Source organism: Gopherus flavomarginatus, chromosome 7 (genome assembly GCF_025201925.1).
Source record: "Gopherus flavomarginatus isolate rGopFla2 chromosome 7, rGopFla2.mat.asm, whole genome shotgun sequence".
NCBI classification, from domain to species: Eukaryota; Metazoa; Chordata; order Testudines; family Testudinidae; genus Gopherus; species Gopherus flavomarginatus.
In genome coordinates, this window is record NC_066623.1 from 15,070,535 (window position 1) to 15,089,686 (window position 19,152).

Here is a 19,152-nt window from a genome sequence, read left to right on the forward strand (position 1 = left end):
ATTACTCATTAATGGCTTGGCAACTTTGAAATCTCTTATACGATTAAAATCTGGAAAACTGTTCCACTAGATTATCTTCCTGTTAACGTTGGTCTTATTTGGGGCCAGAACTCCTTGACAGTGTCCCTTTAAGTGTTACAAGGGAAATGACTCCATTTTAAAGATTGTTTTAGCTGATTTTTGTAAATGCGATAAAATATTTAGACGTGGTTTTTACAAAAAGAGTTAAAATGCTAATCCAAACTCCCTTGTTTTGAACAGGCACAGAAATTCTTGGCAAATCAGTTCGTATTATATTCTGCACATTAGGAGTTTGCACATTTTTTGCAATTGGCTACATGTTGCTGCCACTATTTGCTTACTTCATCAGAGACTGGCGGATGCTGCTACTGGCTCTTACTGTACCTGGGGTGCTCTGCGTTCCACTGTGGTGGTGAGTTTAATTGTATTGCAAGGTGTTCGGCTTCAGAAAGTCCCATCTGTAGCTGGTAACCTCCAGTTTAAATTGTGAAACAACCAGTTGGATTATAATTGCTGTGGATTTTTTTCTCCTCACATTTTGGTATTGTGCATGCCAAGTGAAGGGATTTGCCTTGAAGATGAAACATTTTCAGACAGTTTTAAGATAACTTATCTGTGTGCTGAACCCTGCTGACACTGCTAGAGTCCATCTTATGCTGGCTTTCCAGTGCTGTTTGGAAATTCTTTCCAGACTATCGGACTCTTAACCTCAAACTCTCTTTATAACCTTTTTGTTATCTCCTTTATTATTGCTGGATGTGTTGCACTATACAAACTTTCCCTTCCAACTTTTCTTCCTTCCCTTTTTTAGAAACCTATTTTCTGTGTGGATGCAACTGTTGGAATGCAACAAAAATCTTCCTTATTGCAATGCTACCCAGAAACTGTGTGCTTTGCTACACACAATGTTTGTGTCTGAGAGGGCTGGATAAGGGTAAGAGACTGGAGCAGGGAGGATGTTTAAAACTTGTCCATGACATTGTGACTGTAATGAACATCTCGTACTCCTGCTCGGCCTTCTGGCTCAAATCATATGTCGTTTAGCTTAATGCATCTTCCTTTGCGGGGATTTTATCCTGCCCTTGAAGGAGCAGAAACTCTATGGTCTAATGGATCTCCTTGATCTTTAATTACTCTGATCTTTTTTATAACTCACTTTTAGTCTCGCCACCTCAGGGTACAGTGCTGAGTCATTAAAAACAAAGAAAGTGTGGTGGAGTAGGGAAGCCAGCAACTAACTGTTTGGCCCAGCAGACTTGCTGGAATCCAGGGTTCTAGTTTCACGCCAGATCCTGCAACTTGTACCATATGCCTGGACACTCCCGTCAGTAGGCCTTTGCACAGTGCACCTTTGTTAAGAAGGTTGCAAGATTGGGGCCTAAACACAAGTAATTTACTTTAATATGATCATTTTAGTGAATTATGTCATGTCTTGGGTGCAGTGCCCCTTGTACATCAGATTCCCCACTAGAGGGAGATGCTAGTGGCATATGGGGATGAGTTGAGGAAAGAAAAAGTCTTAGCCCTAACATTTTGGTGCTCCGTTTTCTTCTCTCCTTCCCCCCCTGGGTAAAGTTTGGTCACAGTTTGGGGGGTTTCATGGAGCAAGGTATTTGTTCCTCTAATGTGGCCTTGGAAAAGAAGTCAAAATCCAAAAAATTAATGATGGATTAACCCAATAGACCATAACAGATCCTCTGTCAGCAGTTCTGAAAGCTAATCTTATTTGCTGTCTGGATGGTATCTGCGCCAAATGCCATATAACTCTTCCAAGAGTGGCTGTGTGGATTGATTGGCTGTAACAGTTCACATCTCCTTTGTCATAGTTATGTAAACCTTCAACATGTTACTTTTGGAATGTGAAGTCAGCCATACAACAGGAAACCACTCTGATAAACCAGGCATCTCATGTGTATCTTTGCTAATCCATGCAGTATTAACAAATTCAGAGTAATTCAAGGTTAGTTTATCCTAAAAACAACATATCAGAATCCCTTTATCTGTCTGTGATGCCTTTTCTTTGCAACGATCTATTTCACTACTGAAGTAAAACCATAGCATGCTGCTGTGAGGATGAAATATGGTTTTCTGTATTTTAAAATTATTTGGGGAAACCAGTCCTGTACAGTGAATAACTTTCCAACCATAACTCCCATTAAAAAACAAATTTTACATGCCTAGGTTAAGGGGTGAGGTTGAATTTTAGCCTAAAGGAAATGTAAAATGTGCGGTTATAAAAATGTGTCACTACTGCCTTCTCCTAACCCCCCATGCCAGCTGAGTGAAGGGAGTTCTGACAGGATTACCCAGGTCCTTGCATATGTGGGTCACAGTGTCACAGTCACCAAACCAAAATTCTGTGCCACGATCAGGTGCATGATTATTTAGCATGCGCTGTGGAAGCTGCACTGAAGACAAGAGAGCACACCAAACAACAAAGTGTATACATTAAATGCATTTAGGCAAACGCAGCCCCAGGGACAGCTCGCTGGGTCAGTATTGGTCAGTAGCTTGTCCAGGGAGGGATTTACAGAAGCACCATGACCTCTTGCAGGTTCATTTGGCTGGTTGAGCAGAACTCGATGGCTTCTTTGGCTCCACCTTGTTTTTTTCCTCAGCCAATTGGATGCCTCATCCTGTAAGGGGCTATGCCAGCCTATCTGGCCTTTAGAGACTGGGGATGCTGTCTTGAAGCTGACCTGACTTCCTGGGACTTGGAGATCTATGGCTCTGAGTGCCTTATACCTTTCAAAAATATTTGTACAAATTTAAAGTGGAGGAGAATCTTACAATCCTTTGGAAAAGGTTTCCACTTAGATCAATGGAAACCATCATATGCATTTCTCAGCTGTTGCCACTGTGGGTCCTTCCCTCTTTCCTCCCTACTTTTCTTGTCCCTGCTCCTTTCTCCCTTCTCTTGCTACTAACACCATGCACCAGCCTCTTTCCCATTAATCCCTGGCTGGCTGAGCACACAGCCAAGTTGGAGCTGGCATGTCTCGAAGCTCTGGACCTCCCAGCAAGAGAGTGAGCATCTGTGAAGACCTAAAACAGCCTATGTAGCAGGGCCTGCTTTAAAGGTAAGTTTTCTTGTCTTGGTTGTGGCAGTCAGGTGAGCTGTTTGTCCAGGAATGTGACTGACGGGCTAGGAATCTGACTGGCTTCCCTCACTTCGAATGTGTGGAGCTCTGTATTGAGCAGGGGTGGATGTAGCCTTTCGAGCACTATACTAAACTCTTGTTAGGCTTGGTTTTGGATTGCAGCCAAGGGGTGCACCAACCACCCGCAGCAGCACCCTCTGCCTCAGCACCGCAACCCTAGTCCTCGCATGGCATGGAGGCCACAGGGGTGGAGCTACAGAACAAACCTGCCCTCCTGACCCGCGGGGCTGGGCCCGGCTCCCTGCTCTGGGTGTTGCAACATGGCGCATAGCATCACAGCACCAGTCAGGTTTGGCGCCCTCGGTTTCGTTATATCTGTGGTGCAGTTGTATCCATGGACTCGCGCTAAAGCCTCTCCTGGTATTGGATCACAGAGGGGAGCATCTGGTCCCTATGTGACAGGCAGCTCCATCACAAATACCTTCTTAACAGGGCTTTGATGGAAATGCAGACAAGCCACTAGCTGTCTCTAGGTCTAGCAAGCTTACCCAGACACTTACTTTTTTTACTTTTCCCTGTTTTGCCACTTGGGAGGATGTCAGCAATAGGCTTTGGCAGTGACAGTTTACCAGACATAAAGAGATTCTCCTTGCATCTCGTTTCTCTTTGCATGCAGTTGTCATGCTGGATTTTGAAAACATCACCCTAATGGATTTCACGTGGCTAACCTTAGCCCTGACCATTCCACGCTCCGCTCCTTGGTTTTTTGTTCTGTTTTTTGGTCTCTCCTTTGCACTCATTCTTCCCCCCTCCTCACCCAAATTCCTTTTTAAACTGACACTAATTTAAAGAAACTTTGCCTCTCACCCATGGATGGTTATGCACTTCCAGTGTGAAAAGAAAACCATACAGAGACAAGACAGGAAAGCCTTATGTTTTTGATTGGCCCTGTAGGCAGATTAGAGGAGGGATGCTGTGCTTGCCCTTTCTCTGCATCTGTGGAGTGAGTGCACTCATTTCCTGATAGAGGTGAGAAATGTGAGGTGTCTCCCTCACCCCCCAAAACGTACATGTTCTCTTAAAAAAGTTACATGAAATTGGTCCTTCTTTTCACGCTGGTCTTAACCAGGAAGCTCCTTTCTTGTTCTTCTGAAGCAGCCGCATTTATGATACATTTAGACCTCAAAAAGAACAATGTCTTTATCGCACTGTTAAGTAAAGCAAATAGACTTGTATCCTACACAGTGTGAAATACCATTCAGCTCCATCTTTCTGCTCTTTGAATTTGGCTGAAACCATGAAGTAAAACCCTTTAAAAACGCTTTTCAGTGCCTGCTTGCTATCACCAGACTAGAGAGTTGGTCAGAAATTTGATCCCTCTCCAGAGTGGCATTTTAAATAATGCTTCTATTTAACCTGAAATGCCTTAAAATCCTTGGCTTCAATACGGCGTTTCTTGCTTTTCCTCTGCGACGTGCAGCTTCATTTTGTTAGTGGGAGTAATGGAGGAAAAGTAGGTATTTGAACATAGAAATGCTATTGGAGAAGCTGACTGTCGCTAGAGTATAAATCCTACAAGAGCTATGGTGGCTCACTGAGTTGTTTCACTGGCCTCTTGCTGCTGGAGACGTAGATTCAAAGCCCTGCCTTGGGGTACCAGTGAAGTTGTGCTTGGCGGCTGTTCTTCCTAGTTTTTGTTTGTCTGCATTGCAAAACATCCATATGGATTGGCCTGACTCTCATCCTCCTCTTCAGGGTCTGGGACTGGAGAGGCAAAGAGATGGTAGGTGAGGATTGAGGTGCATTGGCAGAGGTATGTAAGGGAAGCTTGCACAGTGCCTGCCAGTGGCTCTTATGAACCAATGTATTTTCTTAATAGCTTTTATACAGTGAAATAAGAACTATCCTGTCAAAAGCTTAGTAAGATAAATACTCCAAAGGTGTTCTGAGTATCCCTTGCTTCTGCAATCTACATTTGTATTCATTAACTGACCTGTAAAGAAATGCAGTGGGGGAGACAGTAGTAGAAAAATGTTAATCAACCCTTTGAGAAAAGGTCTAGCAGCTGCGTTGCAGGTCATGAGGGTATCTTGGCAATCTCTGACCTATTGTTCCATAGAGAGGGAAAATTACCATTGACTACCGAGAGCAAGACAGGAGCAGTTAGGATTGAAGGATTTAGAGTTTTTAAAACAGTGGGGAAGGAGAGGCATGTCCTTCTAGTTTGTGTTTGTTATTAATAGACATAATCATGTTTGGTTTTTACCTGTTGGACCCAATCATGTCCACAAGGTGGCACTACTACCGTTCTCTTAGCCTGATCAGCTTTGTGCTATGAAGATGACGAAGAAGGTTGTGTGTAATCTCGATGGCAAATAGCCTTTAAATAGATTTGCACTTTCCTTTAAATATCTCCACCACAACTCTACACCGTTTGTGTGCTGTGTACCACTATGATTGCTTTTTATGCTACCTAACTTAATATTGCTATTTACCAAGAAACTTCTGACTCTCTAATAGAATCTAATTATCCCCTTAATGTACATGAATACAATTAATTTCAGAAACAAATTATAGGAAGAGTGCCCTCTCCTGCAAGTATTTGACCATGTGAGTAGTTACCCATGTGCTTGAGCAGTACCACTGAGCTCAGCTGTACAAGAACTCCTCACTTAAAGTCATTGGGGTTAACATTGTTTCGTTGTTACGTTGCTGGTCAATTAGGGAACATGCTTGTTTAAAGTTGTGCAATGCTCCCTTCTAATGTCTTTGGCAGCCGCCTGCTTTGTCTACTGCCTGCAGGAAGAGCAGCCCATTGCAGCTAGCTGGTGGGGGCTTGGAACCAGGGTGGACTGGCAGCCTCTATCAGCTCCCCGCTCCCCTAAGTTGCCTGTGTAGCAGCTGCCTGCAGTTCAGCTGTGTCCCTCCCTCCACTGCCATGTGCTGCTCCTGCCTTCTGCCTTGGAGCTGCTTCCCGAGACTTCGGCTTCCTGTGCGAGGGGAGGGAAGGAAGAGGGGGGCTAATGTCAGGGTGTCCCCCTCCCTCCTGCTCCTGCACCTTGTTTACCCCATCTTCCATAGAGCAGGGCTCAGGATGGAGGGAGCTTGCAACAGCTGCCCTCTCAGCAAGCTGATCTAATTAACAAGGCAGTGCACTTAAGGGAAATGTGCATATCTCCCTCCATTCCTGCTGCCTTGTGTAGAGAGAGAGTTAACCCTTGAGGGCTCAGCCAATTGCTAATTCATCATTTAGCAGTAAGAGAAATATCCCACCTTCTGACTCCTCCACCTCAACCAAGCTTCACAATCATCATCACTGTGTACCAGTGTTAAATTGTTTGTTTAAAACTTATACTGTGTGTGTATATGTGTATATATATAGTCTTTTGTCTGGTGAAAAAAATTTCCCTGGGACCTAACCCCCTCATTTACATTAATTCTTCTGAGGAAATTGGATTCACTTAACATAGTTTCGCTTAAAGTCGCATTTTTCAGTAACATAAACACAACCTTAAGTGAGGAGTTACTGTACTACTCATTATGGGTAAAGTGACCCACATGCTTATCTGTTGGGAGGCTTGGACCCTACTGCAGGAAGTGATCTATTACTGAGATGGCAAAATCCATCCCCAAAGTGTGTTTAATAAAGATAATTAAGTCATAAGATGACCAGATGTCCTGCTTTTATAGGGACAGTCCCGATTTTGGGGTCATTTTCTTATGTAGGCTCCTATTACCCCTCACCCCCCGTCCTGATTTTTCACACTTGCAGTCTGGTCACCCTATTAAGTCAGCAGTTGTGATCATTGTGGAAATGTTGATTCAGTCCTTCTGAAATTTGTTGCAGGGTCATTCCTGAATCTCCCCGGTGGCTGATCTCTCAGGGAAGATTTAAAGAGGCAGAAATCATCATCCGAAAGGCTGCAAAAACAAATGGCATTGTAGCCCCAGCTATGCTGTTTGACTCCACAGAGGTACGTTTTCATATGTCTTGCCTCAACTGGGTGGGATGGGGGGGGGAGGACGGAGGGACTATATGACCTCTTTACGTCTCTTCCAGTTCTCCCTACAGTTCTGGGATTCTAATCTGCTACTTGGCAACCTTTGCTATTTTCCTGTTCAGGCATTTCATGTCCATATTCTGAGGGTATATCTACACTATGGGATTATTCCGATTTTACATAAACCGGTTTTGTAAAACAGATTGTATAAAGTTGAGCGCATGCGGCCACACTAAGCATATTAATTCGGCGGTGTGCATCCATGTACTGAGGCTAGCGTCGATTTCCGGAGCGTTGCGCTGTGGATAGCTGTCCCTTAGCTATCCCATAGTTCCCGCAGTCTCCCCCACCCATTGGATTTCTGGGTTGAGATCCCAATGCAAAAACAGTGTTGCGGGTGATTCTGGGTAAATGTCGTCACTCAGTCCTTCCTCCGTGAAACAACGGCAGGCAATCATTTCGCGCCCTTTTTCCCTGGATTGCCCTGGCAGACGCAATAGCACGGCAACCATGGAGCCCATTTTGCCTTTTGTCACTGTCACCGTATGTGTACTGGATGCTGCTGACAGACGCGGTACTGCAGTGTTACACAGCAGCATTCATTTGCCTTTGCAAGGTAGCAGAGACGGTTGCCATCCCTATTGCACCGTCTGCCATGCCATTGTAAATTGGCGATGAGATGACGGTTATCAGTCGTTCTGTACCATCTGCTGCTGTCATGGGTGCTCCTGGCTGGCCTCGCTGAGGTCGGCCGGGAGCGCATGGACAAAAATGGGAATAACTCCCCAGGTCATTCCTTTCTTTATGTTCTGTCTAAAAATAGAGTCAGTCCTGCCTAGAATATGGGGCAAGTGTACTAGAGAACCAGAGAGCACGGCCGCTCCGTGTCAGAGCCCCAGAGATCCTGCAGAAATGATGGGCTGCATGCCATTTTAGGGGGTGCCCCTGCAACAATCCCACCCATTGCTTCCCTCCTCCCCCAACCCTCCTGGGCTACCGTGGCAGTGTCCTCCCATTTGTGTGATGAAGTAATAAAGAATGCAGGAATAAGAAACACTGACTTTTTAGTGAGATAAAATGACGGGGAGGCAGCCTCCAGCTGCTATGATAGTCCAGGCAGTACAGAATCTTTTCTTTAGACATGAAAGGGAGGGGGGCTGATGGAGCTCAGTCTCCGGTTGCTATGATGAAGATGGTTACCAGCTGTTCTGTACCATCTGCCGGGAATGACCGGGAGTCATTCCCATTTTTACCGAGGCCAGCCAGGAGCACTCATGGGCTGATGATGATGATGGATAGCTGTCATATTGTACCATCTGCCACCGGGAAGAGGATGCTGGTGTTCAGCGCTGCAGCACCCCGTCTACCAGCAGCATGCAGTAGACATAGGGTGACACTGAAAAAAAGCGAGAAAGGTTTTTTTCCCCCTTTTCTTTCGGGGGTGGGGGGGAAGGGTGTAAATTGACGACATATACCCTGAAACACCCGGGAAAATGTTTTTGACCCTTCAGGCACTGGGAGCTCAGCCAAGAATGCAAATGCTTTTCGGAGACTGCGGGGACTGTGGGATAGCTGGTATCCTCAGTACCCCCTCCCTCCCTCCATGAGCGTCCATTTGATTCTTTGGCTTTCCGTTAACATTTGTCACACAACACTGTGGCCTCTGTCTATCATAGCCTGGAGATTTTTTCAAATGCTTTGTCATTTCATCTTCTGTAACGGAGCTCTGATAGAACAGATTTGTCTCCCCATACAGTGAGCAGATCCAGTATCTCCTATATGGTCCATGCTGGAGCTCTTTTTGGATTTGGGACTGCATCGCTACCCATGCTGATCAGAGCTCCACGCTGGGCAAACAGGAAATGAAATTCAAAAGTTTGCGGGGCTTTTCCTGTCTACCTGGCCAGTGCATCCGAGTCAGATTGCTTTCCAGAGCGGTCACAATGGTGCACTGTGGGATACCACCCAGAGGCCAATACCGTGGATTTGCATCCACACTAACCCTAATCCGACATGGCAATACCGATTTCAGCGCTACTCCTCTCATCGGGGAGGAGTACAGAAACCAGTTTAAAAAGCCCTTTATATCGATATAAAGGGCCTCGTAGTGTGGACGGGTGCAGGGTTAAATTGGTTTAACGCTGCTAAATTCAGTTTAAACATGTAGTGTAGACCAGGCCTGAGAAGCCAGAACACCAAACAGTTCAAAGCACAGCTCTGTCATGAGTTGTTTAGTAAATTGTCCAGGTTCAATACTTGCTGTGACATGAGGCAGTTGGTGGTGGCTCATTTGCGTCAGTAAATCAAAAACATTCAGCTGGAGTTGCTGTTTATTTTTGCAGTAAGGTCTCTACTCTTCAGCAATGACGTTCTCTGGCTTTCAGTCAGGACTGGGTTGTTTCACCGGTGTAACGAACTGTCTATCATTAGGTACCACTGCCTCACTCAGAAAAATGAGAAATTAAAATACATTAATCTTCATCGCGGTTGGATGCACTATTGACAGCTGATCATTTAATTTAAACGTAGTTCTTCCAGATGGAAGGATCTGTGTGGAGCAGCTGTTCTGGTACCCAGATTTTATAATGCATATGTGCACTTGCTAGTAGGAGGCGCCAAAGGAGAAGGCAGAGCATCACTGAAGAGCCTGTCAGTCCCAGCACAGCACTGAAGGGCACCCGTAATAAATAAACATGCATAGTGTGTAATCTGTTCCATTGCCCCACAGCTAAGTAGTCCTTTTTCATTGGCTTAGTATACTGTTGGCTCTGTGTGTGTGCATGGGGGGGTTATTATTTGTTTTCTGGCTTTTTAATAATGATCTGGTGGTAAAAGGGCTCCATTTTAATTAAGAACATTTAGTCCTTTCGTAGGAATGATACCTCTTGGCTAATCTTCTTAGTTACAAAGAAAAAAGCCTAGCACAGAAAGCTTATTCACATTTAAGGGTTGACTGCAACACAAATAATACAGTGACTGAGCATTTGTGATCTTGTCTCCCTCTAGCGACTAGCTCCGTGAGCATAATAGCCGGCTAGTTACTCTGCTTAATTAGATGGTAGCGGCTCATACTCTCTGGTGATTATGATCCTCGGTTTCAGTCCCTTCTGTGTTTATTACATGTGCACATCTTTTACATGAGACTTTATGTATTGTCATATAAATAGCCACATTTTAAGCTCCATATAATCCACGGCACAGTACAAAACCACATGTTGTTATGACTTTTCTACAAGAAAAATGTGTTCTTTGATGAACTTGCTGCTTGGCAGCATAAACTACTCAAATATTGTTTAGTTTTTGATTATGCCACTTAAAATCTGTTCTTGACAAGCAAGTGTGTTTTGAGCGTGGGAATTGTATCCTCTGACAGCTGTGAGAAAGAAAAGCACTTCCTTTCTGGCTCAGCCACAGCTCCAGTAGAAAAGTCTGCTTTTCATCACTGCCTCATGCCTTTCAGATTAAGTGACAATACAGCCACTCTTTTCCCCCACACACCAACCATACAAGTCTGATCCTGATGTCAGCCTTTACATTTGCCAGTGGATGATGCCTGCACGATGTATGTTCTGTTAAAATAACCTTAGTCCTTGTGAGCGATGCCAGACGGACGTTCCTAGAAAGTGAAAACTTCTAGCTAGCCAAACAGGAATAGCCAAGGAAGCAGCACTTCAGCTTCCCCCAGGCAGACCAGGAATGTGACACAGCCTTGTCATCTGGGACTGAGAGGTTAGCTCTGTTTCATGCCCATTTTATGCCCAGCTGGGCTGGCCCCGCACCTGAGACTAACTTGGTATCTGTTGGGGCAGTGGCCTTTGTAGTAATGACACCAGCCTACTAAGCCCTGGACCAAGATCACCAGCTCCTTTCTTCATCCTGGGCTACTAAATGGTAATAATGTTTGGCCACTCCTGGCCCAAGGAGGGTGTAATTCTTAGGTGGGAACCCTTCCTCCACACTTTGAATCAGTTGGACCCAGCAAAGAAGACGCTGCACATGCCAGATTGGCTGGAGAGGGTCTGTTTCCACTACCAAATGGTCTGTCAGCCTCCACTAACATGGGAAGCAGTGGTGGCAAATATCATCACAGTAATTGAGGTCAGGACTGAGCTCCAATTTCCCATGTGCTGTTGGAACCAACCACTGCTAAATAGGCAGCAGAGCTTGAGGATTTTTTATTTTACACTGATCTTTGTATTCTAAATAAAGACAGATCTCAATAGGCAGTGAGGCCAGTTCTGGGAGTGCCTTTGTACAGCATGAAGGAGGAGAAGTTAGTGCAAGTTTTTGCTGTTAGATTTTCTAGTCTTTGATGACTTGTTCACTGATTTCTAGATCAAACTGGTGCTGGTGTGTCCGTGCTGCCCTATGTCACAGCAACTTAAAGTTACTTTGGAGTACCACTGGGGTAGAGAATAATCAAGATTCCTATGAAACACCTTTGCTGGTGCAGAATTGCTTGTGTGGCAGTCGATCTTTGTATTTTCTGCCCTTTCACTTTACTTGGAAGGGTTAATGTGGGGCTATCTTTTCATAACCTCCATCCTCCCAAATTTGTGTGTTAAGATTTTTTCTCCACGGATTGGATTGATCTTTTCCTTGGGTATAGGGATATTTTGTGTTTGTTTTCCTTTTCCCCTCAGATGCAGGATATGAAGCTTCAGCAGCAGCAGCAGAAGGCATACATTTTGGACTTGTTCAGAACCCGAAACATTGCAGTTATCACTGTTATGTCATTGTTGCTGTGGTAAGTGGATGTGTGATCCTAAAGGACATGGACAACAAACAATCTGTTTGTGATGCCTGTTGTAGTTTTTTCTAATAACTAGTCTCATAAACTGGGACCTATTTCAATGTGGGAATCTGCATAGGGTGTCTAAATACCTGCATTAAGGTGCTTGCATCCGTGTTGAGCCAAGTAGAGATTTGTGCTCCTAAGCATGGATGTGAGCATGCAAATTTATGATGACTATATTGATGATGAGCATTTATATAGCACATTGTGTACTCAAAATGCTGCTGTAAAAAAACAACAGCCCACAATCTTATCCACACAACATCCGTGTGAAGTACATATTACCGTCTTGGGGGTATAGCAAAAGAGGTCATGTGCCTTGCTCAAGGCTACATAGCAGTTCAGTAGCAGAACAAGTATTAAAACTCAGTACATGACTCTCAATCTGTGATCCAGTCCTTTAGACTCCACTGCCTCCCACCTAGAGGAATGGCTAATTCCTTTCGGATGTCAAATTGAGGTGTCCCAAGATTTGAAATCCAACCTTCCAGCTCTCTTATGCAGAACCATAGCATTCAGAGGCTGTAATGCAGTTTTTTATGAGTACTCCAAGAATTTTAATAGAATTTGCTCTAGGGATTGTAGCTGGCATGCTGTAATGAACTGAAACATTTCAGGACTTCTTACTTCACTATGTTGTTAATGGATTTGTCACAGTGAAACACCATTATGAATAACTTCCAGTGAGCCTTTCATTTACCATATTGTATATGGGAGGGAGCGTTAAGTTAGGGTTCTGCGGAGAGGATTGTGTTCATACATTTTTAGTACAAAAAGAAGCTGCAGGGCGAAAGACTTAGAAACTGCTGTAGCTATTGAAATTCTGAAAACCATCCCATCGCTGCTGATGTTTGGTACAGTGCTGTTTCTGAAACAGAATCTTGGGTAACACTGTAGAGACTTTACTTTTTACTCATCTTTCAGGATGTTAACATCAATTGGTTACTTTGGACTGTCACTCAACACTCCCAACTTGCATGGAAATGCCTACATCAATTGCTTCCTCTCAGCCATTATTGAAGTTCCAGCTTATGTGATTGCCTGGCTGCTCCTCCGAACCTTGCCTCGGCGGTATTCCATATCTGGCACCTTGTTCTTAGGGGGAGGGGTTATTCTCTTCATTCAGCTGGTGCCTACAGGTATGAGCTTCAACTCATGACATAAAAATAAAATATGTCCTACAGTGCCATCTAACTGCTCCAGTAAAGGGTTTGAAACCAGAAAGTTCCTGGGTGAAATTTGCACCAAACCTCAATCATTTGTGGCTTGATTTGATTTGAGTTTGAGGGGTTTTTTTCCGTACATACTACAGCTCTCATTGAGTTTACTGGGCGCTGTGTTGCTCAGCACATCTGAATATCAAACTATTGATCTGCTTATGCTTCAGATGCCAGCTCATAAAATTGGATAAACTACAAAACACAGCTGCATCTGAACTGGAGTCACTGCTTACAGAAATCAGAAGTTCTCCGAATTTCAGCGTAGACTTCAGTAGAACCTAAATGCATTGCTGATCAGATATGAATTTAAGCATGTGCTTATGTGGTTTGCTGAATCAGAGCTGTAATGTATTTCAAGTGCACTTTCAGATTGGGGATGAACCAAAGTCCTGGTAGTACAAAATAAGCTGCCTGCTCAAATTATGAATTGGATAATCTAGGTCTGGGGGGTGGTTATGATAAGAGAAGACTACAATTATAGAGAGGTGAAAAGCTGAAGTCTTTAGGAGGTAAAAGCAATGGCAGTAACAAGCATGGGAACTTGATGCAGCTTTATTGATCCTTATTTAATTTTATTTTTAGACTTACACATCCTGTCTGTCTTCCTGGTGATGCTGGGGAAGTTTGGGATCACATCCGCATTCTCAATGCTTTATGTCTACACTTCTGAGCTCTACCCAACAATAGTAAGAAACATGGCAGTTGGAGCTACTTCCATGTCCTCCAGGGTGGGCAGCATCATCGCTCCTTACTTTGTTTACCTTGGTGAGATGTCTTCTGTCATTTGGCTTGAATTTAAACAGATGAGAGCAAACGGCACAGAAAAGTTATCCCAGAGAATGGGCGCAAGCTAGAAAGCCCTGGTGCTCCTGAGATTTTTAAACCAACTTTTTAGATCTTATAATTTCAGTCACATTTTGGGCCATTTTGTTTTACACCAAAGGAAATAAATGGCGTTACTCCGGTTTTATACAGGTGCAGCAGTGATGTATCGGGCCCTTTTATTCTCTTTGATTGAGGCAGGTGCTTTCCAAACAGAAGAGGCCTGGTCACTCTGCTCACAATCCAGAGACAAAGAGGGAAAGCAAAGGGGTGAAACATACAGGTAGAGTGGCTGAGATGATACTTTGCCTCATCTTGATAGTGCACTCTTGAAAACTAATCTCAGTCACTCCTGAAATTTGCCATTATCAGTCAGCTAATTTCCCAAGGGCATGATGGCCCAAATGGGCCTTTGGGAGAGACTTAAATATAGAAAGCATAGTGGTGGCCTAATTGATTAGCACATGTAGTGCATTCATTGCATAGCGGTCAGCAGGGCCGGCTCTAGGCACCAGCGCTCCAAGCGTGTGCTGGGGCGGCACTTTTTGTTTTGCTTGGGGTGCAAAAAGAACCGCCCCCCCTGCTCACCTCTGCTCCAGTGCCGCCGCTCCACTTCTCCTCCCTCCCTCCCATGCTTGCCACGCAAATCAGCTGTTTTGTGGCAAGCCTGGGAGGGAGAGGGCAGAAGTGGAGCAGCAGCAATGCGCTCAGGGAAGCAGGCGGAGCGGAGGTGAACTGTGGTAGTGGGGAGCGTGGGAAGGGCCACAGGAAGTAACCCTGGGGTGGGGCAGAGGAACTGCTCCCCCCCCGCCCCCAGCTCACCTTCGCCTCCTCCCTCGAGCGTGCTGCCACTCTGCTTCTCCCCCCTCCCTCCCAGGCTTGCCTGGGAGAGAGGGATAGGAGAGGAAATGCGGCACCCCAGGGGGAGGAGGCAGGGCTAGGAATTTGGGGAAGGGGTTAGAATGGGGCAGGGAAGGGGCGGAGTTGGGATGGGGCCGGGGGGGGATGCGGGAACATTTTTTTGCTTGGGGCAGCAAAAAACTTGGAGCTGGCCCTGGCGGTCAGTGTAGAAGAGAGCACAGAGACTTTTCAGATGCTGAAAAACAGGCAGATGAAGGTCAGATAATCTCTTGGCATCTATACTTTACTGAAAATGGTACTTAGAAAATATGCTGTATAATGTGTACACAGTGGTGTGAACATGTAATATATCGAATTACACACAAAACACTATGTTGAAAGAAATGTTAAGGCTGCCAAGTCAAACACTCAAAAGTAAAAGGAAATTCAGCCCTTTTGTGCGTATGCGTTACGGCAGTCTTTAATTAGCTGTTCACACAGCATTTTATAGATGGAGAGCTGAGGCACCTAGAGATTAAAGTCAAAAGTATTCAGTCATTTTGGTTGCTCAATTTGCGATGGGTAGGTCCTGATTTTTTTTTCAGAGTCCTTAACCTATGAAGTGCCACATGATGCTATAAGCAGACCTTTGATTGATTTCTATTGCCGCTGTGAGTGTTCAGCACTCCTATATATCCGACCCCAGGGTCTTAAGTGAAGCAATGAGGGACTACCTCTGAGAAGTTTGGTCTAAGTGATTTAACTAGCCTTACATAGAGAACCTGAGTCACAGGCAAGGATAGAATCCACTTCTTCAGAGCAGCATTCAGTTGCCTTAGATATGAGACAACATGCTGTCTCTTCCTACAATCTATTGCCTCATTCATTACACCACTTCCAAGTTCTGCAGCAAATGAAGCAGGAGTCCTAACAGATAAGTCTCCTTCACTACAGAACCCTGATTCATCTCTAGATCAGGACCATCCTGAATGAGATGGGTCCTGCAGAAAAAATGGTATGTGTTCAAGTAATTAAAGACTGTATCCTAATGCTTAAGTATAAAAGGGTCGAGTTGCACAGACTTAATTCTGGCACTTTTGAGTGCTTGATTTTGCAACCCTGGTGTTTTTAATGTAACTTTCTGTTTGCGACTTCTTTGGTTTCTAAAAAAGCACATTGAAATAATAGAAATTCCATTAAGTGGAATCATATTGACACCCCCAAGTTCATCAGCAGCGTAGGAACTTTTAGATCTAACAGAGTAACTATTAGCTATAGTAGCTTGTGATCCACTATGTGGACCAGCAGTAGCAGGGGATGAGACACACACACACTTTGCCAGTGGACTTCACAGGTAGCAGAGAAATGGTGAGACTCGGGAATCTTGGTTTCCATTCAAGGTTCTGAAAAGGAATGAAATAGATATGGACCCTTGTGCACATTTCCCCACAAGCTTGACCCCTCTCCTGTCCTATCCCTTCCAGCCTGTCCCAGTTGGTCTCTTCACTACTCCTAGCTCTGTATCCCAGTCCCATTCTTTATCCCCACCCAGTCGCTATCCCTGCTCCTCAGGTGTCTCACCCCATCCCAGTTTCCTTGCCCACTCGGTCGTAGTCTCTCCATCCAGGTTCACCGTGTGAGTGCCAGCCTCTCATCCCCGCCCCTCCCAGCCAGTCAGAGTCTCCTTGTTCAGTCAGTCCCAGTTCCCCTGTGAGGCTTCTCGGGGCACGGAGGGCTGTGAGTCACCTTATTGCCAGCTTTCTCCAGTGCCTGTGCCAGTCGGGTGTTAGCTCCCTAACACAATCAACCTGTCAGGCACATGAGCGCTCTCCTCCGGGCTACACCTGGAGATTGACAGTGGATGCACTGCAGCCCTCAAGTTCCTTCAAAGGGTCCACTTGTGGAGTCCAGCCCCTAATCACTGGATATCCACAGAAAGTCCAGTTCATCTGAAACAGTGTGTCCCAGTTTTCACCTAGCCCATAGCTCCTGTATCACACACAGCACTTGTTCAATGGTAGTAAAACAAAAGAGAATTTATTTGAATCTCCATTTTTCTTCTTAAACAGAAACAAGTGGAGTGATGGAAACAAATGGTTACATACGAAACAAAATCATAAAATGTGAAGTAGGGCCTACCCTTATTCATAGTTACCTGTCCTAGCTAATAAAGTAGATTCTCACTCCAAAGTTCAGTCTTTTGCAGTGCTGGCTAGCCCCAAGGAGCTAGGACCCCGTCTTTCACAAAGCACCTCCACTCATCCAGGTACCACCTCAGTGGACGGATGTAGAATGTCTTCCTCCACCCTGTGATGTATTGAATCAGTCTTTATTCACAGACAGGGCACCCCCCTCACTCTTCTGTCCTTCCTTGTCACTTCCAAGTGGTTTTTATGTTTAATTTTTCTGGGTTGGTGCGAAGGTAAACAACTGAGCAAAACATTATGTAATCAGATAGCCAGAGAGAGGTGAGAGTTCCCTCTCCCTTGAATGGGCCAGCATCATTCCCATGGTGACTCACTTTTACTTCAAGACCATAAGGGTATAATTTTAAATATAGTTAAAGAATAATGTTACTATTACCCATATACGCATCGCACAATGATTATGAGTCTTGATAAGTTACAAGCTTTCAGTAGAGACCTCGCATGCTACCCTTTATGGATAACTATCATGAAACCAGTGTGTTAGGTGTAGTGAGTTTGTTAAGTCTGAGACAAGAGTTGCTTGTAAGGAACAGTGAGCCCTTTCCCACTTGGCTGTGTGACATCCCCCTTCCAATCTGTCTCTCCTCTCCCACCCCACTGACTCCCAGTCTCCCTCCCTGGACTCCTCATCCAATCTCTGCCTCCCACCACCTTCCCGGCTCCTTGTTCCAGTCCCACTCTTCCCCCCAGCTCTTCATCCAGTCTGTGTCCTCTTCCCCTGTTTTCCTCACTGGCTCCCAGGTTTCCCCCCTCCTACTCCAAGTTTCCTTGCCCAACCAGTGCCAGTCTCCCTTCCCCAGCTTCCAGTTCCAGTCTCCTTGCCAGACAGACCCAGTCTCAGCAGATGCCTTGTCCACGTCTATTCCTTTCCCTGCTTTTGTCCCCTAAACATTCAGATCAGACAGGTTCCTCCTCCACACTGTCTGAATGCCAGGAGGGGAGTTCTTGAGACAGGCTCCCTGCTCTCAGTTCCAATACCTATCCCCACCCTAACTAGGAGCAGCCATTACAGGACAAATCCTTTTCAGCAACTGTAGCCCTGAGTTGGAAAGTCCTCAGCTGCTCTGTGGGGATGGCCCACATGCACTCTGTCACAGGTGAGGAGCTGAGAGTGACTTGAACATACTCAGGGAGAACAGAAGCCTCAGAGGTTTAGCTGCTTCTAGCAAGACTCCACTGAGCATATGTAACCTGCAGGTGTTTTCCAGAGGCTTGTAACGAGGCCAAATGTGGGTGGTTATTTGCTGGGATGGCGGAAGGCATGTTCTGGACATGAGGATGGCACCCCTCTCTTCCCCTGGAGATGGTAAAGGTTCCCAGCAAAACAATTGCATTAACCTTCTTAACATGGGCAAAACAACTTATGTTTTCCCTAATCTTCTCTGAAATAGCTGAACCATTTTTGCTGAAACTTTAAAATAATAATAATAATAACAATGAATAATTCAGCTTGAGCAGACACCTGGAATGGAAAACTTCAGCCTGAAAGGTTCCCTTTTGGCAAAGCTATAAACAGTGAAAAACAGCATTTTGCAATGAGACTTGTCAGATGACTCAGCTGCTCCTATAATAAATTTCCTGTTACTCTGCATTCTCACATGATTAAATATTTGTATAAACATTATGGGCAAGAACTTTAGCTGCCATTAAGTGAGTATAGCTCCACTGATATTAGTGAAGCTATATGTCCATTATATGCCCAGCTGCTCAGCTCATATATATATAATTTACTAATATATAAGGACTGATTCTCCTCTCCTGTCTCTCAAGTGGCTTTTAAACCAATATAACTCCATTTACATCAAGAGAATTAATCCTGATTTATGGTGACAGAGAAAGTGAGGGGATAATTTTACGTATACTGTCTCACCCAGTTTGAGCATGGCAAAATTTTCAAATCATTTATCACCATGTGAGTCTCTCATCTAATGTTTTAGCAACTATTACAGTCACAAAACTACCAGCTTGTGTCCAGGATTTCTGTTTATTCTTTGTAATAAAAAAAAAATTCCCTCTGTTTCAATCTCTTTGTGTTTGTTCAGCACATAAGGCTGTGCAGCCCTAATCCTGCTTGGGATCCTTGAATGTTAATGCAATGCAAATAATCATTAATAATAATGCAGAGGTTATTCATATAGTAAGGAA

General features: G+C 44.7%; 1 protein-coding gene across 5 annotated transcripts in view; it reads left to right on the forward strand.

Moving 5' to 3' along the window:
* SLC22A4 (solute carrier family 22 member 4) overlaps window positions 1-19,152 on the forward strand; it is a 96,134-nt gene that overhangs the window by 40,666 nt on the left and 36,316 nt on the right. For 4 of the 5 annotated variants that reach the window (XM_050962700.1, XM_050962699.1, XM_050962701.1 and 1 more), the window contains exons 4-8: window positions 262-433; window positions 6,970-7,096; window positions 11,767-11,870; window positions 12,843-13,057; window positions 13,721-13,903. In XM_050962700.1, coding sequence (XP_050818657.1) covers window positions 262-433; window positions 6,970-7,096; window positions 11,767-11,870; window positions 12,843-13,057; window positions 13,721-13,903 — 801 coding nt within the window. The remainder of the gene's footprint in view (window positions 1-261; window positions 434-6,969; window positions 7,097-11,766; window positions 11,871-12,842; window positions 13,058-13,720; window positions 13,904-19,152) is intronic. The other variant, XM_050962702.1, reaches the window with a different exon arrangement.